The 24,836-nt window shown below is 43.4% G+C and overlaps 1 protein-coding gene across 1 annotated transcript in view; it reads right to left on the bottom strand.

Annotated features, from left to right (window-relative positions):
- The window catches only part of PDIA5 (protein disulfide isomerase family A member 5), a 104,096-nt gene that overhangs the window by 20,466 nt on the left and 58,794 nt on the right, over positions 1-24,836 (bottom strand). The window contains exons 12-14 of the mRNA XM_074594150.1: positions 12,616-12,686; positions 11,392-11,555; positions 8,709-8,839 (exon numbers count right to left, since the gene is read on the bottom strand). Coding sequence (XP_074450251.1) covers positions 8,709-8,839; positions 11,392-11,555; positions 12,616-12,686 — 366 coding nt within the window. The remainder of the gene's footprint in view (positions 1-8,708; positions 8,840-11,391; positions 11,556-12,615; positions 12,687-24,836) is intronic.

The raw sequence follows: 24,836 nt of genomic DNA, 5'->3' as shown, positions 1-24,836 counted from the left end.
AATTCTAAGCAAGTGAAAGCAGCGCATCGCACAGCTATCAAAGCCAGCCCGGGCGCTTGTAGACCGCAGAGTAAAGCAAAGCCTGTTTCTACTTCAAGAGTCCCAAGCGATTAACTAGAATTAAAACAAGAATATTACTTGGTCAATCAAGGAAAGACAGGCCACAGACAGTAATTGCTCAGATAAGAGCTGAAAATGGGTATACTGCTTAAACCAACACAATTCGTGTAGCTACAGAAGTTTTTGAATCCATAGGCAGATTTGAGAAAGGCATTTGGAGATGTTACTGAAAGGTTAATTCGCTTTTGTCCTACCAGTAGAGAACTGGAGGACCTTTTAATTGAATATCTGGAACCAAAGCTCATTTTATGACATGACCTGACACATAGCATAATCATATTTTCAAGACACGAGATATTAGTAATTGAAAGGAGGGGGATTTGTTCTTTGATTTGAAAAAGGTCATGAAATTTTCAGTTAAGCATCAGGTCAACCAGGGCTTGCCTTGCTACTCTTAACAGCAACAGGCAACCTACTGCCAATTTCACAGGGGTTTGTTGGTTTGTTTTTTTTTCCCAAGCTATCTGAACTCTCATTTTGTAACACTTTAGGGGTATACTGAGGAGACAAGGGATACATAAAACCAAATCTTTGTAAACCACAGCCTTAGACATGAACAATTGCAACAGCAGCAACAAAGTCATCAGAACAGGCCAAATTGTGAAGGTGAGAAGCGGAGAAAGCACAAAACTCCCAGACTGTTTTATCCACTACAAAAGGCAAGGATACGACTGACCGCAGTGAATTATAGAGGACATGACAGCACTCGGCATTTGGCAACAAGCAATCCTTTAAGATGGAAAGCTGTACAGCAAGCCACCTCTGGACAGGAAGGGTTAAAGAGCAATAGTTACATCCAGGACCAGACTGAAGTGTCAGTTCCAGCAGACCTGGATTTTCTAGATAAACTCTCACTGCCCGTGTGGCACAAGCAAAGCTGGTAACAGCAGTTAACCAAGTCAGCATCAGCCTTGGTTAACTGCAAAAATAGTTAAAGAGCAAGTAAAATTATTTTGCCATCTAACATCCTAGTGGATGCAACTGGTAACCAGGAGATAAACCCCTGAGTTAGCAGGGGGCCGGCAGAGCACTGGGGGAGGCACCATGGAGTAACACCTGCGCTAAGCGAGGCTCAAAAAGAGCCCCTGTTATGATAACACTGCATCACCAGGAACAGCATCTGTCTTATTGGAAATGGGTTGACAACAATGCACAAGGACTGGGTGGCATATTCGTAGTCAAATGTCTCCTAATGTACCCCACAGAGACTTTACATGGCATTGCACCACCAGACAGCTGTGTGTCCGCGTGGAGAGAATTCCACGGGGCAAGGGCATGCAATTCCCTCCTCCTCCCCTTCTGATGAGCCTGAGCTGTGCATTCAGGTAATATTCTTCACACCAGTTCAAGCAGCTGTGACGTTTCAGGGTTACAGAGTTAAAGCACACGTGCTGTTTTACAAAACAAAGGGAGCTGGATCACCCTGACAATTTTAAGTTTAGTGCCACGGCTCCATGACAACCCTGTCAGGGCTACCGCAGTCCTGTGAAGTGCCTCAACTTCTGAGTTGAGAGCAGTTAAAACTGTTCTCTCAGTGCTAATTAATATCCTCAACACAAGCAGTGGGGCTAAGAGCAGTTCTGACAGCCTGATTGCAGAGACCACTCTATAAATTCGTCCTTTATCAAAACCAGCCTGTTAATGTGCTCTGTGGCATCAGCACTATTTACACCGACAGGAAGGCACCTCGCTAACGTGAGCCTGTAGCAAGAGCACCGCTAACGCGTGAGAGAAACCAGTTAGCGGCAGAGCTAACATATCAAAATTCTGCAGTGCCAGCCCACGCAGGATTTAAAGCCTCATTATCAGAGGGTCCAGACCTCGCTGCTGCCTCAGTCAACAACCAGAAAATCCTTCCTGCAAGGGTTTTTGCCTTGAAATGGATTCTTTCTGTTCAGCATGTTTTTAATAATTTTTTTTGATAGCTTAAGCTTCATTTACAAACACGCACATTTTGTTCAGGCTCTTTGATACAGCCTCCTAATGAAAACTTAACAAGATGTGCTTGCAAGGGATGGGAAAACCTCTTGGTGGGGGCCAATCCGAGGCCATCATGGGACACTGAACTCATCTGTGCTGCCGTTTGCGTGGTGCATCTGGACCCATAAACTGCTGAGTGTTTTAGCCCCCTCTGGGCATCCTTCCTACAGAACTATGTCACCCAGGTCTGCTCAGCGCCGAGATCCAGGACCGGGCATCCCACACCCAGCAGCCACAGGCTGAAGCCTCACGGTCGGTCAAAATTGCCATGTTTTGTTACCGCAGTCCAGTTTAGCCAGAGCACAGCAATATCTCACCAAACCTTCCTGCGCAAAGGCTGAGATACGGTGCAACCAGCTTTGTCCCAGCTTACTTCAAGAAACGGTAGGGATGAAAAGAAAATATTACTGCTTTCCTAAGAACAGCTTTTTGACAACAGCTTGGGTCCCACGAGCAAGCTAGGAGGGCTGGGGGAGCAGACTGCCCCTGGCTGTCAGTATTAGTAGCCAAAACACAGCCTGCACCCACTGTGGCAAGCGCTCTCAGCTCAGCACTTTTTTGTCATTGTATGTTCCTTGATGCATAACTTGGACAGAGGAAACTGGGCAGTTTCTATTGCAAAAGGACAGAGAAGGAGCATACCAGGATACAGAACGATTAGTATTTTGAACAAAGCCTATGGGTAAAATTAATACAAGTTTGCTTTAGCTCTCAGCATTTTACGTACTGCTGAGGAACCACAAAGGAATGGGCAGGACTAATTTAGTCAGAACTGAAAAATAGGTGTTTCCCATCATCTGATCTCTTACCTCTGAAGAAATGCCTATCTGATTTCTTATTTACTACTTACTGATGGCCAGGAGATGACCCATCAGACAGCAATGATGTCAAGATTTCTCCTTGATTTGGAAGCCAAAGAAGTTTTTGTTTTACATCAGAACAATACCCAGGTACCATCTTCCACCAACAGCTTAGAACAACAGCTTTTAATGGCTCAAACATCATCCCAAAGCCTTCAGTGATTTTATCAGATGCAACACAGATTAAGCACCCTCATTCACTTCTTCCTGCCCTGAAAGAAAACCCTACAAAAAATTTAAGTGAAGAGCCAAGGCTGCTGATGTCTCTTAATTGCACATCCTCTTGTCTCAGCACAGCCACTTACTCAATACAAAAATACCTCATTAAAATCATCCTCAGTAAGTTTTATTTCTGGGTGTTCTTTGGGTAACCCCTGTGGGTCAGGCTTCACCAGAAAATAACCTTTTCCAACTGACAAAAATAATTTCCAGTGAAGTGAAAGTTTCACTGCTGAACAGAGGACCGGAAACCAGCTTCCAGCAAAGTATTTATTAAAAATAACCATTCTGTGAACCCTGTTGAGTCCCACAAATTGAGGCCATTTGGTAAATTAATAACACTGGCAACTGCCGCCCTTACAAACCATTAAAAGGGAGCATTTCCCCCCTATTATTTCTCATTGCTGCTGAAAGCCTTTATTTTTTAAGAACGCTTATTACCTTGTGTTTTCATAAAAGTAGGAACTGAATGAATTTGCTCAGTGCCGAGCCCTTCCACTAAAAGTGATTGACCTAAAAAAAAAAGAAGTGCCACCCCCCCATCTGGATCTGTTAATGACTGGTCTATTATATATAATTCCTGTTTCTGACACAGTTGATTCCTTTGTAGTCTCTTTGGAGGCAGCAATCTCAACCAAAAAATGATACAAATGTGTTTTCATGTGTTGGTCTCTCATTCTTATGAGCCACAAGTGGACAGCTTCTGTTTCTGTGCAAGAATTAGTAGGGGGTGTTATTAAATCCTTCCTATTTAGCAAAAATCCAAATTCAATGGGAAGATTAAAAAAAACCCCAAAACCCAAACCACAACCAACCAATGAAAAACAAACCCCCAAACAAAATGAAAAACAACTGTGTATTTCAAACTCGTGTCACTATTCCTAGAAACGCAGCATTGCTGTGGCTGGAAGGCACTTCTGGAGATCTCCTAGTCCAGCTCCCCTCCTCAAAACAGGGTCAACACAGGTTGCCCAACACTGTGTCCAGTTCGGTTTTGAGCATCTCCAAGGATGAAGACTCCACTCCCTCTTTGGTCAACCTGTTCCAGTGTTCAACCATCCCCACAATAAAAATAAAACACAAACAAAAAACCATTTCCTCTTATGTTTAAGCAAATTTTTCCTGTGTTTTAATTTGTGCCCATTGCCTCTTGTCCTGTCCCTGGGCACTGCAAAGAAGAGTCCGGCTCTGTCTTCTTTGCCCCCCAGGTCAGGCACTTACGCATGCTAAGATCCTCCTGAGCCTCCTCTTCTCCAGGCTGAACAGTCCCAGCTCTCTCAGCCTCTCTCCTCATACGTCAGATGCTCCAGACCCTTAATCACCATCATGGCCCTTCACTGGATTCACTCCAGTACGTCAACGTCCTTTCTGTACTGGGGAGTCCAGAACTAGACACAGCAATCCCACTGTGTTGCAGCAGTGCTGAGTAGAGGGAAAGGATCAGCTCCCTTGACCTGCAGGTGATGCTCTAACGCAATCGATGATGCCCATCTATGCAGTCTGTGTCCCCAGCTCTGAATTGCTTCTACAAGAGCAGAAAAGACCTAGCAGAAGTTTGAGGGAGCATCCCCCAAGAATAGCTAAAACTTGACGGTCACATCACCAAATAATGACATTGAAGAGGCATATTAAATCCCAGGGATAAACAAGGCAGAAGACGGAACCATGTGACTTGTAGTTAGAGAATATGATGGTCATTAATCTGCTATGGGTCTTTGCATTGGTTCGACAAGAAATTCCATATAGGATTCCAAGGGCTTCTCCAGACACGTTTGGGTTAAAAAAACACAGTACAGTCCTGAAGCACTACCTGCATCTCCCTATTTCATTGAAAAATACGCACCTAGCTTCAATCACATTTTTTTCCCCCTTAATTCAGTTTGAGTAATGCAGCAAAACCATTTCCAACTGAGAAGATGTGTTTTTTACTGAAACTTTGTTGCCCTTTGTGATTCTGACAACTAATCACAACCAACTGCTTCTATTTTGCACAGTTTTCAGTGCTATAGTAGGAGGAGGTTAAAATTTAATGCATTGGCAAAGTCAAATCTCAATTATCTAGGATAACGGAGTGGAGAGAGCACATAAAAGTAAAAATGCAGATAAAACACATTCAGATAAGCTATATGAACAAACAGCGAGGACATATGAGAAAGAAGAAAGAAAAGTCAGTGCGCTGATCCCAGAAGAGGCACTGATGCAAACTGGTCAATGCAGGGCACTAGGTATTTAATGCTCTAAGTCTTGAAACAAGCTCTGGACGTAGACCACAGACATGCAGCTGGTGTACTTCTGTCCATAGCTAGTTAGCACTGCAGTCTAACTGGGGTAGGATGGATCTACTCTTGCCCATTTGGCTAACTTCCCCATTTGGTCCACAGCCCCCCAAAATCCCGATCATCCACATACCAGGCTATGTGTGTACCGTAACACTGTCCTCCTCTTATTTAAGGCATTTTGAACTCAGAGATAAGGGAGCGGGACAACATTTTAGGACCACTAGAGCCCCACAAGGGTCCAGACAGGAGCCGGGCCAGGTGCTGTGCCAGCAGCCTGCTCCAAGTGCTAGCCCTGAGAAGCACCAACAAGGCCCAGCCGGCGCCACAAGTCTGTGTGGCGTGGTGGCCACAGAGGGTACACATCTACCCAATGGACACCCAGGTGAAGGATCAGATCCAAGGCAGTTATTGGCACAAGTAGCATTGGCTTTTCTGCACCTGCCCTACTGCTGCCTCCTGCCCCAAATCAATCACGACAGTGCGCAGAGGTACCACCGGCGAGGAACAGGAATGTGAAATCAAGAACATCATTCCCTGTGGGTGTCAAGTCCACAGGAATGGATTTTCTTCCCAGTCATTTCAAGAGTTTGGTTCTAATTCTCAGTCCTTAAAACATTCCATGGGCACCAGGAATAACCTTTATGTTTCACCCACGTTCAGGGTGATGGAGTAGTGAGTTCCCCATCTTTTCCTTGTGGATGTTGCAGCCTTCTCTTCCGGAGTTAAATCACTGTGAAGCACCGCTCAGTACCATTAAAGCATTGCTCAGCTCAGTCCAGAGTTATCGGCATAGCAGCAGATTGATGGTTCTCCTATACATATTAAGTAATTTGGACTGGAAGCTGCCACAGGAAATCCACATCCCCTTTTAATTTGCATGTAAGATATATATCTGTGGCCTTTGCCTAAAGGTTTGTCACTCTAGCTGAAAGCTTTACAAAGGTCAGAATATTCAACTCGCTGCTTTAAATTCTAATGACAGATGAGAGATACATTTCTTAGCATAAATATTTATATATAAACATACTTTATATATGCATGTATACACACACCCCCGATCTTAAAATATCCCAGCATATGTGTAAGTGTAACAAATACTGTCATAGAGTCACAAGTGAATGGAGTAACATGCTGTGAGTCTGCACTGACCCAAGATGTGGATCTGAATAGAAAAAGAAAATTATTTGAGATAATGGGGCCTGGCAATTTTAGCAGCGTTCCTTCTGCACTAAAATAAGCAAGTTAAGACTAATTGGCAATGTAAGCTCTAAGGGGTCTCAAGATTGAGGAAATGGTAAACAAAAGCTAATCTATCAAATTTAGCAGAAGGCACATTATCACTGCACAAAAGCAGAAAAATAGGATGATTTGTACCGTTCCATTGCATTAATGATTATTTCACAGAAATCAAGGATTTAAAATATTCATCTGCTACTTGCCCCTGCACCAACAAAGGGCAGGCTCGTTGCACTCCCTTTGTGCACCTGCTTTCTGCTTTGCACAGAGACACTTCCACTTTTAGAGAAAACAAATCTGACAAATCAGAAACTGTGTGTGACTCACATACTGACAACACAACAGCAACGCTGACTGCCTTAGGAGTCACAGGAAGGCCAGAAGTGGTTCCAGGTAACATCTCCCTGTCCCGTACATAGATGGTCTCATGCAGCACTGTATCCAAAACAGTGCAAGAACGTGTCTGAAGGGCAGCCCTGAAGGACCCAACAGTCTCACATCATGCAAGCCTTGCTTTTACAGGGCCCCGGTGATCTTCATTCATCCCTCCCGGTGTAAGGGCAGAAGTCAACCCGCAAACAACAGTATCATAGTTAGCCCATCAGGCAAGTAGCCTCATGCTTTCAACCCCGAGACACAGACACTCATTGCACGTAGTGTCTTAGCTTTAAACATGGCCTTAAAAAAGACCAAGAATTTAAGTGCCTTAAAAAAACGCAGCTAAAAACCGAAATGAAAATAAATCTCTCTCTTCCACAGAAAGTCACTCATCGAATAAAGGGAACTCAAGAGACAGCAAAATCCTAAATCTTACCATTTTGTGTGCGATCATTTGATTTTAAAGTTACGGCTTGCTCTTAACCAGTTGAGGTCCCTCAATCAGAAATTCCTGGCACATGGGCCATTTTTAGTCAATAGGTGGTGGGAACTGGAGTTGAGAAGGGATTAAGTCCCCTTCCCTTTTCTTTTACAACCTTCCAGAAATCTCCCTTGTGAATTGCACCCCTCCCTTCTCCCACATCCAGCAGGGCTTCGCGGGAGCCCAAAAGCATTCATGTTTAATTCTCTAACAGAAAAGCAAAATAAGGGGCTGCCTGATTAAACATTAAGGACCTGAGCTTTTTCTCCCTTTCTGGAAAATACCTTCAGTTTAATGGGTACAAGTTAGTAACTGCTTATCTGAAGTTTATCCATGAATGGCAGGGCTGGCCACGTGATAGGGAAGAATTTTTCTTGCATCCGGGGGGGCTGAGTCATGGTGCTGTAAAAGCAAGTTAATGCTATCTAATATTAAAGTGCCAGGATTACCTTCTCCCTTTTAGAGGCCCTTCAAAAGTTAAGAACCTGTACCAAGTCTGCCTGTCTCGGGGACAACACAGGAAAACAGAAGAGGTCCCTCCCATTCACCTAACTTATAAAGGGCCTGATTCAAAACTTCTCTAGAACCATTCTCAGGAAAACATTCTCTAGAAACATTCTCATTCTTCAGAAAGAAAGTATGTGTGTGATGCACGCAAAACAATCTGGGAAGAGGGAGCTATGCCCATATTCCCAGTGGAGATTTAAATGTAGATGTATTACAGACAAAATTTATTCCATCAAAATTTGTTCTCAGCCTCTGGGGACTGATTCCTCCTACACCACTATATTGATTTCACTACTGAAGTGCTGCACTAATGAGTCAGGCTCTCCATGTCCATTATGCTACTATAAAGGATCACATTTTGTTATATGGACCATAAAATGCAGCAGAGGAAAATAAATCTGTTTTGTTTTTGTACCCCTGCCTGCTTTAGTGTCTGCATTAACGCAGTAACTCTTTAAATAAACACTGTATACTGTTTTGTTTCCATTTATAAAGATACAAGTGATGGTGCCAACAACGGACCCATGTATTTATATTCAGAATCAGCTCTTTACCCTTAAAAGCCTGGGGACAGTGAGGGAATTAATTCAGGATTTCATAAACTGTAGGGTTTATACAGCCCATCCACGTAGAGAAGTATTTACTTACATGGTGCATAGAACATGACAAGGGTGTGCTTCTTCTTCTTCAAGGACTCCCTGAAGTCTTCTCCAGCAAGGTGGATAACGCTAGTCTGTTTTTCTTCCCACGCAGGCTCAGGTGGAGGTGGTGCTTCAGGACTAGAAAAGAAAGGAAAAGAGTTCAGTTTGAAAATGCTTCTGGAAGCAGGCAAAGGGGCATCACTGGTCATAAATACCATGAGGGAACTAAGGTCAAACAATCCTGCAGGGTGCCTGTGCGGCAGAAAAACGCGCTCGATATTTCCAACACTAGATAACAACAAAAGTGATGCAAGTTAATTTCTGTAACTCAATAAAAACATAATTTAAGTGATCTTACTCAGGTATATGAGTAGAAATGCAGAATAAAGATATCCTACATTGCATCCAACATCTGGGTGGAAAGAACATTGCTCCTGTATCACTGTGTCATCCATAGGCATGAATTGAGAAGAACAGCAAGCAGCTGGAATCAAAAGGCAACCGATATAGAACAACATCTTCCATTCAAACATCCTTTTTGTACTCTTTATCGCTATCATGCAAACTTCTATAAAGAATTTCGTGACCTTCTCTTGAATTCAGATATTAAAGCCAGGATGCAATAATCAGCATCGTTCCGCTTGGAAGACTGGGGGTGACCGAACTGGAATATTTTACCTTGATAAAGAGAATGTCAGGTTTCAATTATGACTGCACATACTGACTAGATCAGAGCAATCCCGCACATCTAGAGCGCCTCTAACAAAACTTTTGCTATTCACCAGCTCACAGACTTCTCAGACTCATTAAATTCATTCCTGCTGTATCTTAAATAGTGATTACTTATATAAAATCATCAGAATGGTGCCACAGTGTAAAGACCTTCATATGTCGCCTTGGTAATAAATTAGCTTTTCAGACTTTCCTGTCACTTTGAATGACACCATTTTAAGTTGTATCAGGTACATAAAATCTAAGTGGAGAAAAACTTGATTTTTAAAGTCCTACTCAAGGTCACTTGGTGGACATTAATTGCATTTCCATCGATACTGATTTGCCAGTTGTTAGCGAAAGAATTAGGGCAGCTGGTCTGAATTTTCACACGAACACAGTAGGTGTGAGCTATCATTGATTACACTTACAGTCAGAGGTGTGACTTCATCTCACACAGACCTTCCCATGCTGACCTGAAATAAGCTACCCAGATACTGGTAACAGCCTAGTGTGGCAGCACTGACTACAGTCACCACAAAGGGACCGGGGATGAAACCCACATGGCTGCGACTAGACCACCCATTGGGGTAGGTTTACACAAGCTGTACTTTTGTCTCCAGCCTGCACCCCAGATGCATCCTTATTTCCACCAACTTCAGTGCAGCTGTGACAATTTTATCCCCGGTCAGCAAACAAGGATCTTCCTCTATTGTGTCTATAGTTGGGAGAACATCCAGCAGTCAAGAGCAGGAGACAAGCTGTCTGGGTTTCCCCTGTGCTGCTGACTACCTGAGGCTGCAGACAAAAGTCTTCCAGAGGCACAGCAGGATCCAGAAGGGCTTGACACCTCTTCCGTCTTCCTCACTGCCTAGTCACCTGCCAATATGTACAGGTGGTGTCAACCCGTCTAACTCAATATAAATTGCGTTGCACTCAAAATACTCCAGCAAACTGGTGAAACTAGTACAGTGATTTAACATACAGTATTGACACAGCAGCCGGGAGCCTGAGTATGCAGGGAGGTCAAGGGAGTTCTGTGTCTAAATGTAAAATACAGATAAAACTTCCCAACATGCTACAAAGATGCTGCCAGACCATATCTGTTGCCTAATTCGAAGCACTCAGAGATGTAATTTAAAAAAAAAGAAAAAAAAGAAAAAAAAGAAAGAAAAAACAACCGAAAAAACCCAACACAACTCCCCTCCCCCCACCAAATAAGAGGGGAAAAATTAAAATTACATTCCTCATGCCAACTGCACTTAGCAGTTAAATGATTTAAAAACTTCACAAAACACTGGCAGTTTTTTTTTTCCCCATTGAATAATGCAGAAAATACATTAGGCTTACAGCACCTAAAGGACATGCATTTTTTATTCCAGAATACTTAAAGAGAGAATTGTACCAGCAATTTACTACTTTGAAATGAAATTATTTTCATCATACATCAAACTTAATTCTGCATATTTTAGCACACCACCCAAGAAAAGTTGGTTAGTGCAGACAAAGGTGCTGTTTTTGCTGTCTCACTGGCTTTCCTTCAGCCCCACATAGCTGGCATTCTAAGCACTGGCTCTGAAATGCTGGAAAGAGAAAAGTGCAACTGCAGAAATTCAGTTACCAACAGTGAAATATACTGCTTAGAGAGGGAACAACAAATGTTCTGTTTATTTTTCATAGCCATTGCTATTCCTTCTCCGGTGAGAGGCTTCGGGTATATTCAAAAAATATTTACTTTGGGAAAGAATTATCGGGACAACTATGAAAAACCCAGCAGCAAATAAAGGATTTGGTGTATTAGAGACCATAATTAACATACATGTTTGTATGGCTTTGAACACTGGAATTCAATTTGTTTTTGTTAGCAAGGGATTTAGGCAGTCGATGAAGCTAGGTTTAAGATTTACTTCCTCACCAAAGCAGCCTTCAGGAGCCACTAACCAGGAACCCAAATACTGTCTCAGATCCTCAAAACTTACTTTAGCAGCCAGTCAATGATCTTCTTTTTCGTTCTGAGGTGTGGCAGAGTGTATTTCTCCTCTCCATCCTTAAAGTACTTCAAAGTAGGAAACCCTGAGATGTGATATCTTTCTGCCAGCGCCTTGTTGACGGTAGCGTCGACTGCTGCAAGGACACCTGGACTCTAAAAGAGAGACCACCAACTGTAACTCCCAGCAACATACACACCCCGCTTTGGCATGAAACAGTAGATTTGGGGGCAATTGCTCGCCATCTAGGTGCCTTCACTGTCTCAGGTACTCAGCACAGACACACAGAAAGACACAGAGGACTGATGCAAAAATCAGGAAGGGACATCTTATGCGCTAAATGTAACCAGAGTGTTACCTGTTCTCCTCTCATTTCCGACAGGATTCCCTGTATATAGCTCACTTTATAATGCTTAAGAGCTGTTCCCAGGAATGGCATTTCCTCCTACAAATCCCAGTTTCTCACAGAAGAAATGAGCATTGTTGCTCCTTCAAGTTCAAGTCAAATTCATCCTTCCCTAACTTGCCCTAACAGGCATCTTTACATGGACCACCTTTAGAGTCACAGGAGAACAGACACTTGTAGAGTGTGATTCATCTGATCTTTGTTTTTCTCATCTCCTCCTCCTTCTCCAGCTACAAAGGGACTCTAGATGTCTCCACTGAAGATGCTTAGTGTATGGGGGAGACTAATCCTACTTCTCTTCTTGCATGGCCTACACAGCAGGAGACTGAATCAATAACACTAATACTTATATTATTGGATCTCTCTTCTCCAGCCATGCTGATGGAGCACTTAAGATGAAGCTAATGGAGTGATGCAACCATAAAATCAGGGCATTCAAAAGAGGGATCACCCCCCTTTGTTTTTTTCCAAATCTAATTCATAAATAAAAGCCTATGTTTCTTCATATTCGATGCCTTTAAGTAAGGGAAAAAAAAATCCAGTTTGGATTTGATCATATTATGTATAAGGCCTACAGCAGAATACATAAACATTTTTCGATTTTGTTTTCGTTCAAGACAGAATGTTCTTTCTAAGACTTTGGCAGGGCTCATGCATTAGCGATGAGACTGTACTTTGGAAGCACATTTTGAAGGGTCCTGTGGGAGGATGAGAACAGCTGAATTTGTTGTAGGGAGAAAAGTCACTTTTATTACTCCAGTTATTTATTACTGATAATTTGAAGGATATAATAAAGGAAATTAGCTTACATCATTGGCTACATGGAGAAACTCTGCAGCCTTCTCATATTCTGGCTTCATTTTCTTACAGTGCCCACACCCTGCCAAAAAAAAAAATAATATAAAATTAAGTTGTACACGCCATAGTTATTCATTGACCCATTTAGCCACCATCCAAATCCAAAACCATGTGGTAGAGATTTACCAGAATTTAGACTGCATTTTACATAATTTATTTGTAAAGCCTTAGTATGATTTAGAATCTTTTCCAAAGTGGTCACTATGGCTTAAACAGTTTCATCTATTAAAAAAATAACAACAAAACCCCTGAATTTGCACCCGTACGTCTTTCCTCCCAGAAAGTACTATAAACACAGTATTTGTCAAGCCCATTGCTTCTAGCATGCTCCTAGGCGAGGCACAACCTCACCCATTTCAGTTTCCAAATCTTTATCTGCTCTAAAAAGAAACAACGCAGGCCCCCACGTGACTTCCCGACTGTAAGCCGAGGCTTATACTAGCACAGCTTAATTGAGTAATGTAATTTGAATTCAACTGCACTGATAATAAGCCCCGCTTTACACTGGTGCAGCATGTCCCTCTAGCAAGGACTTGCACTGATTTAATCACATCAGTGTAATTACACCACCACATATGTTCTCAACATAAGCAGGGCCTGTAAAACCGAGATAATGGTGTTTTCTCGCTCGTGTGAAGTTCTCCAGAGATCTGCCATTACTTCACTGCTAAGTGCTGACATTACAATAAAGTAAAATGAACGCATGAGCGAGAAAAGCAGATTTAAAATAAATTATTTGGGTGTAAATTAAACTGCTTTCAGCCGGTGAAATGTCTTCTGGGCAAGCTGAACTTCCAGGACCAGGTGAGGTTCCTGACGCGACAAAGTTACGCTTCAGCTCCTACGGCGCAATGCTGGGCCTCCAGGACGGCCCCTTCCTCGCCCCCGTGGGGCCAGCCCAACCGCAGACCCCGCAGGGTGAGAGCCAAGGGACGGAGAGGCAGAGAGGGACACCCGGGCAGGGCGAGGTCCGGCTCCTGGGCACAGACCGGGGATGCGGAGAGGGGTAATGAAGCGCATGGCATGGCTCCGACGCACCGCACTCGCCTGCCCTGGTGCCATGTAATCTCAATGCAATCCCTCGCCGCGCTTTTCCCTCTTGTTTGCAGCAGCAGCCAGCTTGTCTGTCTTTGGCTGTTATTGTTGGAACGGGCACTTGAAAGCCCAGACTTTGCTGAGCTTTTGAAAACTGTATGAGAAAATACGGCTAGAAATCTGTTTCAATGCAGCTTCAGCAAAAGCCATCTCTGAAGTGTACGGGCAACAGGGCTGGGCTATTTTTACACCACTGTCTAAAGGAAAATAAACCAAGGATTCTGAATCTCGGTGCTGCTTTGATTCCCTCTAATGGGACAACTGCTGGAGCCAGCAGACACAAACCTAAGCTTGAACTCAACCAGACAACCATGTTTTATATAGCACAAGTCAAAGGGCATTCGCAGCCAAGAAGCGATAGGACATCCAGGTGTAGCTTCACCACAGCAAAGAGGGACTTCAGCAGAGGTCCAACCATCGCAGCACACCACGAAATGCTTTCAGGGCACATATAGCACCAGTTGGATACATTTGAATAAAGACCACAAATCCCACCTGAGAATTATGGCAAATACCCAAATGGTTGATCCCAGACTGAACTGCAGTTCAAACACTACCAAAGGTCTACATTGCTTAGTCATTTGCATAGCAATCGCAGCATTAAAAAGCTCCATGTCCTTCTTTTGAGCAAAATAATGTTTTAATGTAGTAGGAGCAGCAGAACAAGGGGATCTCAGGAAGAGGAGGAAGCTTTGCTTTGGTCTTAGATGGTGGTGGGAGCACATGCGACCAAGCTGGGAGCCTGATGCGACAGCTTCAGAGGTGAATTCAGGAAGAAGCTGGAAAAGGCTGAGGAAGAGTTACTGTCTCAGCACTGCTTGTCTTAGTTAAGAGCACGAAAGAGGCTGGCAAAATGATTTATTTGCCACCCACAGAAAACTTGCAGGCATATGGCTTTGTGGAAGGGGCTGACGGTTCCCTTTGACACCTGCCCGAGTTGATTTATTTCTCCTTTTAGGAGCAGAGAACTTTATTCATTTTGTGCTCTTCCTCACTTCTAAATAAAGGGCATCTCGAGTCCCAGCTCAGATACCTGGGAATGTCTCCGAATTAGCTAGCTCAAATTTGCACAAAAAGATTCCTTTTTGTAGGGGTAACTTCACCTTGGTAGGCTTTACACAGCATGTCCTCCTGCCAGACAAAGCTTCACACTGTGCTCTAGATACAGTATCCACGCAATCTACACTCTATTCCACAATCATTAATATTGGAACTGATCAACCAAAAGCATCAAACAACCTGAGTTTTCACAAACACATGCAGAGGGAAAAAAACCACATACCCAAACAACAAGCTAGGCATACTTTGCCCAGGAAATACAAAACAATTTGAAGCATCTGAAATTCATGTAAGTAGTATTTTGGAGAAAGATATCCAGACTATGAAATGTCACTGTTGTGGGTTCTTTCATGAACACCACACAGACACAGCACTACTGACTGCCACAAAGCTAACTCACTCATGCTTAAAATAAAGGGGAAGCGGGATCAGGTCTTTAAAGGCACTTAAATGCAAACTGAAGTCTTGAAGTCTTTATCATGCAACGCTTGTTCTAGCCCTGACAAAGGACAGCATGATATGCCAGCCTCAAAAAAAAGCCACCACATTAAAATGAATCTGAAAAAGGGACAACAAATCTCAAGAGCTTCTCCCACGATAAACGATGCTTCTCTGGCCATCTTTATGAGAATTTTGCTATTGCGTGCTACAGTCTCCTTCCACCTACCATTGCAGAAAAGTGGAGGTATGAATTACAAGTCAGACCTACACACTGCAAATCAATTAATCTCTCCTATGATTATTTATCCTACCTCTCAATAATCCTGTGAGGATTGCCATTAAATTCTCAAGGCCAATGAAAAAGTCATTTAAATGAATTCCAAGGTCACTGCCTCTCCTTTGATTGCTACACTAGGTTGTTCAGCAGCAGCTGTATCCTTCTGCGCTAAGCTCCTCTAGTTTTAGACATTTTCCGTTCATAAAATGAATGGGAAAACAACAACAACCCTACAGGCCCTTAACCCAGATGCTCCAATGTCCTACATAAGGTCTGCTAGGATGGTGGAAGGAAGCCCACAGGCCTGTGGTGGCCATCTGTGATAGATGTGCTCTTAGAAGATGCACCGTCATGCCAAGTGTACACTGACATTAAAGCTAAAAGACTAAGCAAGGGAAGCAACTCATTCAATCTCAGGTAAGACGAGAAAGGTCACAGTCGACACAAGGATGCCCCGCAGCCTACTCCAAGCACTGACATCCTCTGAGCCTGTCTGGGTCATGGCTGGTGGAAACACCCAAGGGACTTGTAGGTGTCTACACAAGAGGACTCCCACAGCCTCAGTGTTTTCTTGCAGAAGACAGTAGATCCCCTGGAGGTGCAAGTCCGAGTTACTCTCCATCCAGCAGCAGTCAGGGTTTGGTCCCTGGCTCTGCGGAACAGCTCTGGACAAGCCCTTTGACTTCTCAACACCGCATCTTGCTCCTCCGGCACAAAAGGAGCTCCACGCTGCAAGGGCCAAGGCTCGAATAGAAAAGAGCACACAGAGTAAACGTAAAGGAGGAGACAGGAAAAAGAAGTTAAAGCTTACAAAACTCAGTGCTAGGACTGAGTGCTGGTACAAGACAGGCCCTTGCTAACCATTTTTAAAAGAGATGTCTAAATGAAGCAAGGATTCTGTTTTCCCAGTTTATTTATAATCAATCTTATTTGCATCATGCAGCCATGCAGATAAACAGCTCCTTCCTTCAGGGCAGCTGCTGTCACACAGCTGCACCCCCAGAACGACAGCAATCAAAGGTCTCCCCATCACCCCAGTGCAGATAAGTCACTTCCCTCCAGAATCCCACCGCAGGGCAGAAGACAACTCTCGCTCAGCACTTCATCCTTCCCAGTGTGACTGTATGCAAGCGTAGAGGCAAAGGCCAGGGGGGACAGAGCAATGCTAACTAACGTTCAAAGGCAAGCAGAGCATGGACAAAGCAAAGGTTAACAACTGTACCAAGCAAATACAAATATTTACTTGGAAAATAAGTTGCTTACAGCACCTTGTTTGGAACCACAGCAAAGGCTCACAACACAGAACACAGTTGCTCCAAACATTTTCAGAAGTGAACTAACGCAAATACTTCTACTGTTAAAACCAAGTTTTGCCTGCAGAAGACAGGCAGAAAACCAGTCAGGCAGCTCCAGCTAAGCTCCTGCATGTGCTGTCTTAGTGCCATCCCCAGAACCGAAATCTCTGTTTCTCTCTGTCATTCACTGTTTGCTTCTTTCAGGTTATTATGGCTATATAAATAAACACCATGCTTTTGGTCACGTCCTCTCATTTCAAGACAACGTTGTCTGAGGATCTTAAGTGCATGCGACAAGCAAGAGATAAAAACCAACATCCAGGCAGTTGTGGACAAGGAATTTCTGACATGAAAAACCCTAGAGATAAATTAAATTGCAAATAAAGATTTAAAAGAATCATTACATTTCTGCCATTGACAGACTGCTTGCATACTGTTATTGCGAGCCAGCTATTTATTGTATTATGCTCCACATCCATCTATAGCCGCATACCAAAAATACCTCCATTAGCCTGATGAGAAAACAAATTTGAAGCACAAAGCATGTCCTGCTTTCAAGCAAGTTCATCACTGGCAGTTTGGACTACACTCATGGAAGATTTACACACAACTTCAAGGAAAAAAACATCTCAAAAAATTCAGATGCACCTTTGCTCTCTAAACATTTAACACCTGGGTATACATCTTTGGTTTCTCTATTCCTAATCCCAGAGGAGCAGTGACCTCTCAACACAGCAGAACAGCCAGCCCTTATGCATGCCCTGTTGTTAACGTTGAACGTACACCTGTATACATAAAAGCAAGGGTATGTACATGGGAGGGAGACACAAGCCTTGGAGCCAGGGCAAGGACACACACAAGTCCCAGCTCTCTTATCACCTATGCGAGAACACAAATGTATCCTCTTCTGCCATGGAAGTCTTCAATACGCAAAGATTTCTTATGCATCATGTTAAAGAGTAGATCTAAGGTTTGACATGGGGCAGCTTACAGTTCTTTCACCGCTGTAGGAGAGCGTAAACTACAACAGCTGCAGATTCCCTTGCATAATTTAGCCATCTGCATTGCAGACATCTGACAGGAAATCATCCATAAATTTGACAGGGAGGGAGGACGACAGAAGCAGCTGTTTCTCCCCATAATCACAGGTACACATTTGCAACCATGTTGGTTGCATGTTTACTTAATAGTCATAATGGTCATAGACATCAGGACATGCCCAGATCTCCAGGTTTCTGCTCTAAAAAAAAAAAAAAAATAAAATAAAACAATCACCTTATGAAGGATCAGGAGCTCATGAAATTTTATGCATCCTTTTCCCTCTGGGTACTTACTCCCACCAAACCATCAGCACTGCTCACCAAGGTAAAATTCCAGACAAAGATGTTTCAAGGTTTGATGCTTTCTTACAAGATCAGCAGGTGAAGCTTCAACATCTTTAACATGATACAGAATTCAAGTTTTCGACAGCCAGAAATGCGTGCATGCACAAATTCAGACCGCCCACCTCACTACGGTACTTTTAAAGGTAGGTTTGATTTGACCAAGTATGACATTGCTTAGGGATCAATGACAAGAAAACAGCTTTATGGCTTTACAAAAGACAAAGCCTTTGAAAGGTCAGCCTGGAAAAGACTCTGAGGAACTAGAAACATAGAATTTGAAGGAAAATACTTCAGCAGTTTGGATTACTGCAGTCATGCTACTTTTATGCCGTTGAAGCCTAACGCCTCGGCTGCGTGGGCTGCACAGTTCATCCCAGTGACAGGAGAGCAGCACAGCATTACAGTCCCCAACACTATCACCATCTCACGGGCATTGCCACAAACTCACAGTGCAGTCAATCTGTGCGTGCAATGATCTGTGCAAATCCAATCCCAGCACGTACACACAGAAGAAAGTCCCTGCCTGCCTTCAGCAGCTCTTCAGCGTGAAGTCGGGGCACGAAATGACTACAAATCCATCACCCCTCCTCCTATCCACATGACTAGCTGAGGCGGTGGTGACCCCACCACAGCCACCATCTCTCTCGGGAGCACCTCGTGCATGTGCTGCAGAGCACACATGGCAGGCACAGATGTCCCTGCAGGAAAGCGTGAGGGCACTGAGAAGGACAGAGTAGCACAGCGCAGGTCACTACCAAACTATTCTGACCAACACCAAGGAACTCCTAGCCACAGGAGCAGGCCAACGCTACACAAACTACCTGACACCAGGGGATGCATGCTGAGGCAGCCGAGCCTCACCTCCCTACCTTAATCACCTTGGTTGTAGAGGTGAAAGCATTTGAAATCCAATTCTTGATCGTCTTTTGTATGCTGGCATAACTGTTTCCTCCCAGCATTGCTGAAACTGCTCAGCAGAAGAAGATTCAGAACAGCCTTAGACAGTTACAGTATGAGTTTGGATTATTTATTTATTTTTAAAAAAGACAGTCAGATCACTGCATTACATAAGATAAATCAGATCAAACTGAGAAGTGAACTTAACCAAACATATCCTCCAGGAACCCTGTCTGCACCCATGCCAAATTCACAGCTCCTACAGAAGGTCTACCTTCAGCCAGCAGGCTACCTTCAGCCAGCAACAGACCTCAACAGGGGAAGGCTCAGCACAGAGAGAGAAACACCAAGCGGGTCCTGCAGGCTGCCTCCACGGGATTTAAAAGACAACGGCTCTGATGAACTGTATAACACATGCTTCTGCTTTCATTTCTGGTCATGCTGAACCATATCTTCTTTTAACATAAAGGCTCAGGAGAGAGGGTGAATATTCTCCAAGGCTAACCTCAGCCACAGGCTGCTACCTGCCAGGGGTCCCCGAGAGTCAAGCAGGGAGAGAGATTTCTGCTCTATCTTGCCCTCAGACTGAACTCTCACTGCTTTTAACCTCACAGGGACCCCTGGCTGAGACAGGCTCCTGAAATTAGCCTTTGAAAAATATACCCCCATCTTCAACGGCACAGACCCCAGCACATGTCCAGGAACGATCTTTAAGCTAATCACCGTCTTTATTTAAAATAAACTAACAACAAAAAATCACATGGTTCCTTATTTCCAGTTCAAATCTGGCTTCAGCTTCCAGCTATTGGAGATTACGCTGCATGTACATACCCTCCCAGCCTAAACTATATGGTGCAACTGGTAGAAATCAATGTTGGGAGACGATGGTGCCTCCTATCATCCCTCCTGGGTGGGAAAAGAAGTGAAGGAAGGTGGATCAGCCGGCATCGGGAGATATGAATTACACTTCCTACACCAGCTTGGAGGAACATGGCCCTGAGTAGGTGTTGAAAATTAATCTTCCCCTATTGAAATGTGAGAGAGACAGACACAACAGCATGGCTGCCTTAAGGTGAAATTGTTGACAGTTTATGAAAAATACCACCAGAAGGTTTCCTTCTCAATTAAACCATAATTATTCCACATCCAAAAAAGATCCCCCTGCTTCTCCATTGCCAGATGATCAACAAAATTTCACCCCACTGTGAAAGACTTTATACTTCATATATAGCAATGGAAATGCCAGAAAACAGAGACTAGATGAAACGGCTTTGAATGTCCATCTCATGAAAATAACATAGCAAGCAAATGATTTCCTAGGATGCAATTCACATAAAACATCAGCAAAATGGATGCAATGCAAAGACATCTTCTTAAGAAAGGTACATCCCAAAGCACTTACTCTTATGGGGCAGGTGTGTTAAAAGCAATGGTGACATTGGCTATTACCATGAAGTTACCTATAAAAGTCAAGTACCAGGAAGGGATACTATGCAGAATGCACACTTCTTGTCCAAGAGCAAAAGCGGTTACCAGCTGAGATGCATTCACCTACTTAGAAGTACGCTGGGATGCTCGCTAAACCCAAGTGGTCAGGACCCCAGAAGACACACCTCTACCATCAGCACAATACCTCAGTCTGAAAGCCATGGATTCATTTATTAATAACTCAGAAAGACAGCATCACTTGCCAACTCACCACCTGAAAGGGCACAAGGATCAGACAGGCAGGCAAGCAATTTTTCACTGTAGGCTTCTCTTCTCATTATTTGCCCTTTAAAATAAGTTCTCTACACTACCTTCCACAGGATAATAAAAACTGAAGCCATAAAGTATTTAGGAAGATAAACTTGATAATGAAAACTCTGCTGGTAATGATTCAAGTAGCAGAGATACTGTAAGGCACTTTCCAGATGAGAGCCCTGCACCATATATTAAGCTTATCCAGGCAAGGAAATTAATTTATTTCAGAAGAAATAAACCTGGTGCTTAATTCTTAAAGCTAATTCCTACTGTTAACCCATCATTAGAGACAAGCGAAGTAAACCTATAAAAATAAGTTACGCTTCACTCCTATCAGAACTTCCCACAAGAGCATTAAGGGCTTATATGTACACCAGGGTCAAGCTTGCAGAAGGACATTCTCCCACTCTGCACGCTCAGATAAGGATTTTCACTGGACAAAAAGGGTCAACTAAAACTACAGAAGTCCTTTAATAGACCATTCTGAATAACTAAATCTACAACAGATACGCAGAGGAGGCGAGAATGGGGAGAGTCTCCCTTCAGCTGTCACCTCTCAGCTGCCCCTTGGCCCTCCAGCAGCCATAGCTACTCCTTTGCTGTAGTCTCAGTTCACAGAATTATAGACTATCAGGTTGGAAGGGACCTCAAGGATCATCTGGTCCAACCTTTCTTGGCAAAAGCACGGTCTTAGACAAGATGGTCCAGCACCGTCTCCAGCTGAATCTTAAAAGTGTCCAGTGATGGGGGAATCCACCACTTCCCTGGGGAGACTATTCCAATGGCTGATTGTTCTCGTTGTGAAAAATTTCCTGCTTGTGTCCAATCAGAATCTCCCCAGGAGTAACTTGTACTCATTACCCCTCGTCTTTTCCATGTGACTCCTTGTAAAAAGGGAGTCTCCATCTTCTTCGTAGCCACCCTTTAAATACTGGAACATGGTGATAAGGTCTCCCCTAAGCCTTCTTTTCTCAAGGCTGAACAAACCCATTTCTCTCAGCCTCAGTTAGTCGGTAAGGACTTTTTAGGAGAGAGGGAACGCAACAGTAATGTGAGAAATGAGGCAGCAAACCCCCAAGGAAACTAATGTTCCCTTCACACCACCTGCCACGCATTCACAGGAAGATTTTTTTTTTTCTGATTGGAATAACCTTCACAAATATCTTCTTTATAATAGAGAAAATAATTGCTCCCTATTGGAGGCGAGCATACAGTGATGCATTTTGAACAAATCCCCCAAATTTCACAAAACCGAAGTATCTACAGTTCAGCTCCTTTCTTTCCTCTCTTACTACTGCCCTGCACACTGCTCTTGATACCCACAACTGCTAGCAAGTAAATTATTTAAAGTACACACTGTGTCCCCAGAACAGCATCAAGGCACAGAGCAAGCTGAGATCCAGCCTGAAAGGCAGAGCAGCCACAAATGCCCCAGAAGTCTGGTTTTGCTGCTCTTTCTGTTATGAAGCTGAAAAAGAGCAAGACAAGGCTTCTCCCTTCAAGTCCTGGCACGGGCTCTAACCAGGCTGTGAGTCATCACCTCTACCTGTGACAACCTTGTTTGATTTGTGCACTCTCCTGGTCACACATGGGGTTTCCTAAACCTGAGGGCCAAAAGCCTGATTGTCTGCCAGAAGCCAAGGAATGCTGAAGGCAGAATCCTACTTCCTTTGTGTTAATCAGGTCTTTGCTATGTTCGTATGCCTTCTGTACCCCAGTGCTTGCAATACTGGAGCATCTTACAGCCTGGACATGCCTCACTAGATAAAACCCCCACACAAAGTGAAATGTTATCTCCACTTCACAGATTAGAAACCGAGACAAGTATTTAGCAACTTGGGTCTGGACTCTGGACTGCACAAATCAAAGCAAGGCAAGGAACTAAACTTTTACATCTCCAGGCCAAGGCTATTGCTTTTATCACTGTATCATCCTTTTTTTATGACTTTACTCTGCTCAAAGAGCACAAACTGCTTCAAAAAGACAATAATCTTATACGAACTGTATGCTCTAGTGTCAAAAGACCAACACAAAAGAGACAGTGGACTCCATCATTACTGTCTTCACCCTTTTCATTAGGTATCCTATCAAATTTTACTGCAGAAGCTAGTTATTAGGATTTTTATACTCTCCACATTCCTATTTATATTAAGTACCACTAAAACCCATATTGATTTTTATTTTTAAACCCTCAAGAAACGTAAGTGGGATGGTCATTAAAGGAAAAATCCATGTCAAGTTGTTCATTTTCCAGGTTTACTGCATTTTCAAGAACTCCTGCTTAAATGTGTGATTAAATCTCCACTGAAAATCATTGCTTTAATTAGTTTAATGAGGCAGGTCATTGCACTGAAATGTTTACACTCCCTGAGACTTTTGGCGATATTAAAATATATGTAATATCAAGCAACATCCTGTTGTAGACCTACATGCTTTTTTAAATCCTAGTCTGAGCGTCCCAGTCCTCCTCTTTCTGAAATCAACAGTCAGAATCTTGTTCACCTCAGTGGAAGCAGATTCAGGAGCCAAGAATTTACCTGTTTCTAACTGGTTCATATGAAGAATACATCTCTTCCAGGAGCCTGCCAGTAACGTACAGCTAAAAAGTGCCTACATGCAATGAACTGAAAGTTGGCACAATTTATGCTTGTCCAGGGAAGCATTTTATTATACATGCCATTAAAAATGCATTAAGGCAACATTAAAGTTAGGCACCTAAGGGATGCAACGAGTCAGGAAATGCGATGCCGAAACCGAAGCAGATCTCCTCTCTTCACCTATCTATCCAGACTCTTGAACAGCAACATTCATCATCCAAGCGCCCTCGCGCAACAATTCAATCTTTCAGTGATTAGGGCATTGCGACAGCCCATCCTGACATCTGCAGTGCTTCACCAAGAAACCCAACAGAGCTAGGTACTGCCTGTGACCTACATAATGGTCCAGAAAGTTTACCTTATTCAAAGCTCTAATTACTCTAAAACAAGGAGAGCATTTTCACTGGCTGTAGTAGGAACAGCTCACAGCACGGATCTTGTCAAATGGGCTAGTAAGCACAGCTCTATCAGGTGGATACGGCATCTGCCAAGCTTCCAAATACATGACCTGACTTACACACTACAAACTTACAGTAATCCATTCAGGTTGCAGCCGATGCAGCACAGAATTGCTTGCCTTCCTTTTCTTCTCTGACAACAGCATCACTGAATAATGGGCATAGCTGTTTTTAAAGTACTGCCCATATGGAAAGTCCAATTTAAAAAGTAGAGTTCATTTGTCAGGTTGGGTCGTGAAAGCTTATAAAAACCTTTCAGGAAACTCTAAATAAACCCCTGACCGAGGGGCTACATCCTGCCAAGCTTTCAGCTTCCAACTGCCTGCCGTTTTGCACAGAGAACGTGCATTTTGAAAATACGTCTCTTCTCTGCAACTTCTGCCATTCAATAAGCCCTTCTCACACACAGTTATCTCCCACCATGAACCGATGAATATTATACAACCGGAAACACTGGCACAGAGTGCAGACATGGAGGGACAATGGAGTAGATGCTATTATTGCTGCTGCTGATCCTCCTCCTGGGGAGCTACCCGAGACCCCCCCATGCAGCCACTAGTCAGATGCATGACTTTTGCTCCAAAGCAATTTGGCTGGTGCCAAGGCTGAAACCAGAAGGCAGACCTTTGGTGATGAAAGACTATTTCCCACTCAAACTAAACTGATGCCATCAACAGAGACAGGCTGAAGCTTCTTTTGAAGAGCTACTGCTATAAGATGTCAAATAAATTAAAGGGGCTCCTAGCACAGGTCAAACAGGGACAGCTTCCCAGCTACCTCCTGTTTGTCTTCATCCTAGAGGCTGTACATCTGAAGGCAGGCGCCAAAAGCTCTTTATCTAGCCACCAAACACAGACAATATTTTATTTTAAAAGTCACAAATGCCAGATATTACACGGACAAGTACAAATTAAAGGATATTTCC

The sequence above is a fragment of the Larus michahellis genome, chromosome 7 (assembly GCF_964199755.1).
Source record: "Larus michahellis chromosome 7, bLarMic1.1, whole genome shotgun sequence".
Classification (NCBI taxonomy): domain Eukaryota; kingdom Metazoa; phylum Chordata; class Aves; order Charadriiformes; family Laridae; genus Larus; species Larus michahellis.
Note: the sequence above shows the minus strand (reverse complement) of the source record. Positions and strands in the feature narration are given on the sequence as shown.